The following is a 5,065-nucleotide window of genomic DNA, read 5'->3' as shown; positions in this document are numbered from 1 at the left end:
GGGATCAGACACAGCTCTGGCTGGGCAGCCCTCAGAAGAGGCCAGATTCAGTGGAAAGCATAAGATGAACACGGCATTACTAATTACAAGTGACTGTGCCTCGCCAGGCAAACTGCTGTGCTGTAGTCACTTCTGCAGTTGTTATACAGCAAGCATTCCCTGCTCTTGCAAGTGGCAGCAATAACAGCCTAAGACAAGAAGTCTGGAAGAAATTGGATACTAGAACACTACAATGTTCTCCTAAGCATGCATGAAAGCTGATCAGCAACTGTCCACATTTGTACAAGAAAAAGGGAAAAAGTGATACCCTACTACTGAGCATTGTCTGCCTTATAAAAAACAGCAACGTCCTAAAATTACCAATAACCAGTTTATAAGATGACAGCACTTGGGAAGCACAGCTGCCTTCCCATGTCCCTGGAGCACACAGACACACTCTCTGCCCGGGCAAGGAGCAGCACAGCTCTCACCCTTCTGCAAGCATGAGAAGGGCTGAGCCCACACCAGGGCTGCATTCACCTGCTACCAACTTCCCCACCTGGCCAAAGACCCCTTGGTCACCACCTCAGCTCTCCTCAGCAGTCTGAAATGAAAACCCTGGGTCACCAGCCCCTCTGGACTGTGGGCAAGGCAAGCAGATCACCCCAGTCCCTGGTGATGGATGGCACCTGCCCCGAGCACAGTGAGCACAGCCCAGTGCCCCCGGGGGACTGACCAGCATCTGCTGGGGCCAGGCACTGCTGAGTGCTCCTGGGTTAGAGCAAAGATTTCCCATCAGCACAGACCTAAACCCCTCTCTGAACTGCACTGGCAGCGCTTCTGCTGCTTATCTACACTTCCTACTTTGTATGTTTACTGTTTACTTTGAGCATTGTTAAATAAGCATTCGTACATTTGCTTTTCTTTAATGTAGCAACACCACAGTCCAACCTTTTCTTGCTTTACTACTGATGTATGGTATCAGGTCATGCTTTCACCTTAGTGAGAAACAACGCCAAAAAAAAAAAAAAAAAAAAAAAAGGTCTCCCTCCAGTAATTGCTATTTAATCCCTGACCAGGAAAACGAACAAGTTATTCTAAGATAGGCAAAGCTTTGGGGCATTTGATTTTTAGAACAGCTGAGCACTGCAGCACTGCAGAAAGGACATATACAAAGAGTATTTTATTTTTGCTGCTCAACAGCACGAAAGAGCTAATGCAGAGGGGCTGCCAGTGCCTTATAGAATCTGACACACCGAACAACCCAAGGGTGCTCATCCTCCCCAGCACTCACAGCACATCTCATCTGTTAGCAGAACGCAATGTGAAAACTGACCCTTCCCTTCTGAGTATCAATACAAATCTTGTTTGCCATCCAGGTTAGCTCAGAATGAAGAGGTTAGTGAAATGTCTCCTACTATAGAAAATCAGCACAATTAAACATTAAATGCAAACGAGTTTTTCTTTAAGAAACAAGCAAACAAAAAAACCCTTCTTTTGTTCAGTTTTGATTTTGTTTCTTCTTTCCTTAAAGCCTGGCTGTCACACAGAAATTCTTAAGTAAAGGCTGCAATTACAGCATGACAAAACACTAAAAACAATGGTACATGTGTGGGGAATACACAAGGTAACAGCTGAGGACAGATTCTCAGAGTTGGAAATTAATTTAAATGCTGTCATGATACATTGACTCAAACCCTTAAATCATCCTCCTACTTCACTTTTTTACTGGAGTGTTTCACCTAAGGTAGTACATCTGCTTAACTGTTTAGAAATTAGTAAATATTCAGTAAAAATGGCAAAACTTTTTGAATTCAGGATCTCTACAACAGCCCATTCTCTGTTCTTTTATAAAAACCAGTCTCATTACAAAAAAGGAAGCAAAGCCTGCAGCAAAAGCTGACAGGACATGCACTGCACACTAAACCCTTTAAGTGAGATTTCCTATTATGCTCTGCATGCCAAGGGAAGTTATTAATACCCTAACCCACAGCATTCAGTAGCTTGTTTGTATCACAAAGTGAACCATTTCTTTACAGAGTATTTGTTGAAATAACTGCTCAAAGTGACTTTATTTTAAAATCTCAAAAATCAGTTTACTAGAATTTTGAATGAGAATTTGATAGCTTTGTATTAGCTGACGTAGAATAGCTACATTATAAGAAACATTGAAAACGCAATAAATTATAACATATCAATGGCAAATGAGACATTGCTTAGACAAGTAATATACACCCCCACCAAAGGCACAAAATGCAACAAAATCAAACTGCAACGAAGACAAGAATTTTCAAGTATAAATTTTCAAGAGTAAGTTACATTTGGTACGTTAGAAATTTCTTTATATATTAAAAAGAATTATACATGAATTGCAATGCGCAATTGCAGCGCTTTCGCTAGGAAATCCTCTTTAAAGCTTCTGTTTTCACAGCACGTAATTTGTACTGAATAAAGTGGGGAAAACCATCCAGTGCCAGATGTCTCAGAACATCAGTAAATTCTCTGCCAACTAAAAAGAAAGAATTTGGTCCTTTACTACCAGATTTCGATCAAGTATTTAATCAGTGCAAGAGCTCTGTATGGGAACATATTTCAAAAGTTCTCCCAACACAAAAAACACCGCAGGAATCCAAGGACCTGCAAAGGCAAACAATCCTCGTGCGACTTTTCTTGGCGCTGCAAGAGAAGGTTTTAAAGTAGAGATGCAGGATCATTCTTCCAAGAACTGAGAATGCAAACAAACTGTATTTTCACCCTTTTTTTGGCATAACCACAAAATATTCGGGCACGAAACCACGCAAAAGAAAAGCTGGTGACATCAGAAAAAGCGAGAGCGTGGTTCGAGTGGAAGGAATCTACTCGGCGACACCAGCGTGCATGTATTACCCCTACGATATGAGGGAGGAAAGTTAGGTGCGGGCTGTTTTCTGTTCACACCGCCGAGAGTTGCGTTCGGATCAGCAAAAACCCCGCGGAAGGTGCGGGGAACGGGGCAGCGCACAAGCGCATCCCGCGGGGAGCGGCTGGCCCGGAGCGCGTTAGGAAACCCTGCCGGGCACCGCCGGGGCGAACCGGGGGGGTCCCCGCGGCCACCGCGAACTCGGGGGGGGGCTCCTCGGGGCCCTCGGTGGCCACCGCAGGGGACACCTCGGCCAAGGCAGCGCCGCAGCCGCCGCCGCCACCGGCCCCGACGGCCGCGCTCCCCCGGCCGGGCGCTGAGCCTGCAAAGACGACACGAGACCGGTTCCTGGGTAAATGGTTTATGTAAGTAATAAAATATTTACTATAACATAAATAGAAACGTACCCTCGCAGTCTACATTGGTTTTGCAATAAGAGATACAAACAAAAAAAAAACCGAAACCCCAGGGGGATGGACCGGACTGAACCCACCAACGGGAGGGTGCGAGCTCCGCGCACGGTTAGAAATAAATAGAGACGGGCCGGGAAATGGTTTCGAAGCGTCCCCCCGGGCGGACCGGGCCGGGCAGAGCGGGAGGGGCCGAGCCGGGGGCGCCGCCGCCTCCCGGCCGCGCGAGGAAGGGAATAAATTAGAGATCGCAAACCTTTGGCTACTGCTGCGGCGGCCGCTGCGGCTCCGGCGGGCGAATAAATAGAGCGCGGGGCGCGGAGCGGGCGGCCGGGCCAGTCTGAGAATAAATTAAAACGCGTCCCCCGCTGCCCGCGCCCGCTGCGCCGCCGTCGGGGCCGCGGGGGGCCGGGCAGTCACTGCACGGCGCCGGGCAGCGCATGGTGCAGCGGCGAAGTGTCCGCCTGTGCGTAAACGTCCTCCATGGGGGGATGCGGGACCCCGGCCGGCGTCATCCGCTTCTCCTTCTGCCGCCGGTTGCAGAACCAGACCCGCACCACCTCTTTCTCCAGCTGCAGGGAGTCCGCCAGGGAGGTGATCTCGTGCGCCGAGGGCTTGGGGCACTTGAGGAAGTGATTCTCCAGGGCGCCCTTGACGCCCACCTCGATGGACGTCCGCTTCTTGCGCTTCCGGCCCTGCGCCGCAATCTTGTCCAGGTTGGTGGGGCTGCCCGTGCTGGAGTCCGTCTCCTCCAGCCACTTGTTGAGCAGCGGCTTCAGCTTGCACATGTTCTTGAAGCTCAGCTGCAGCGCCTCGAACCGGCAGATGGTGGTCTGCGAGAAGACGTTCCCGTACAGGGTGCCCAGCGCCAGCCCCACGTCGGCCTGCGTGAAGCCCAGCTTGATCCGCCGCTGCTTGAACTGCTTGGCGAACTGCTCCAGGTCGTCGGAGCTGGGCGCGTCCTCGTCCGACGGCTCGGGCGGCCCCAGCGGCGGCGGCGATGCCGCCAGCTCGTGGCCTCCCGCCTCCTCGGCGCCCAGCGGGTCGCGCAGCCCGTGGTGCAGCGCTGGCGCCGGCGGGCCCAGCATCCCGTTGAGGCCCGCGTAGGGCTGCGCGTAGAGCAGCGGCTGCCCCGACGGCGGGGACATGGGCGGCAGGTGGTGCGCACCGCCCTGCGCCCAGCCGCCCGCCGCGCCGCCCGCCGCCGGCTGGTGCACCAGGTGCGGCCGGTGGTGGAAGGCGGCGGCGGACAGCTCTTCGCGGGCGCCCGGCGGGCCGCCCTTGGCGTGCTCGGCGGGCGGAAGGTGCGCGCCCCCTCCGCCCCCACCGCTACCCCAGTCCGTGCCGGCGCTGGGCAGCCACTGGTGGTGCGCCAGCCCGACGGCGTGCCCGGCGGCGGGGGCCAGTCCCTGCAGGTACTCGTGGTGCATCATCTTCTGCACCTCGCGGTACGTGGTGCCCTGGTGCAGGCGGTCGCCGTCGGGGTGCATGAGCGCGGCGGAGCGCGGCAGGTACTGCGCGGCGGCGGCCATCGCGTGTGCGCCGCGCCGGCTGCGCCGCGCTTTAGAGCCGCGCGCCGGGGCGCGGGGCCGCCGCGCGCCCGCCCCGCCCCCGCGCCCCATTGGCCCGCCCGCCGCCGCGGGTGGCGCGCGCCGCCCCGCCATAGGGCGCCGCCGGCGGGAGGGGGAGGGGGGGCGCTGCCCCGCTCTCCCATCTCGCCATTGGCCGGCGGCCGCCGGGCGCTGCCCACGGGATTGGCCGGCGGCGGGCGAGGGGC

At 54.7% G+C, this 5,065-nt stretch overlaps 1 protein-coding gene across 1 annotated transcript; it reads right to left on the bottom strand.

Moving 5' to 3' along the window:
• Positions 1 to 3,223: 3,223 nt before the first annotated feature.
• POU3F1 (POU class 3 homeobox 1) lies at positions 3,224 to 4,820 on the bottom strand. The gene has a single exon (XM_014881251.2). The coding sequence runs from the start codon at positions 4,818 to 4,820 to the stop codon at positions 3,705 to 3,707; it is 1,116 nt and encodes a 371-aa protein (XP_014736737.1). The 3' UTR covers positions 3,224 to 3,704.
• Positions 4,821 to 5,065: the final 245 nt, after the last annotated feature.

The sequence above is a fragment of the Sturnus vulgaris genome, chromosome 24 (genome assembly GCF_052056855.1).
Source record: "Sturnus vulgaris isolate bStuVul1 chromosome 24, bStuVul1.hap1, whole genome shotgun sequence".
Taxonomy (NCBI): domain Eukaryota; kingdom Metazoa; phylum Chordata; class Aves; order Passeriformes; family Sturnidae; genus Sturnus; species Sturnus vulgaris.
The sequence above is the reverse complement of the archived record's forward strand: the minus strand, read 5'-3'. Positions and strand labels throughout refer to the sequence as shown.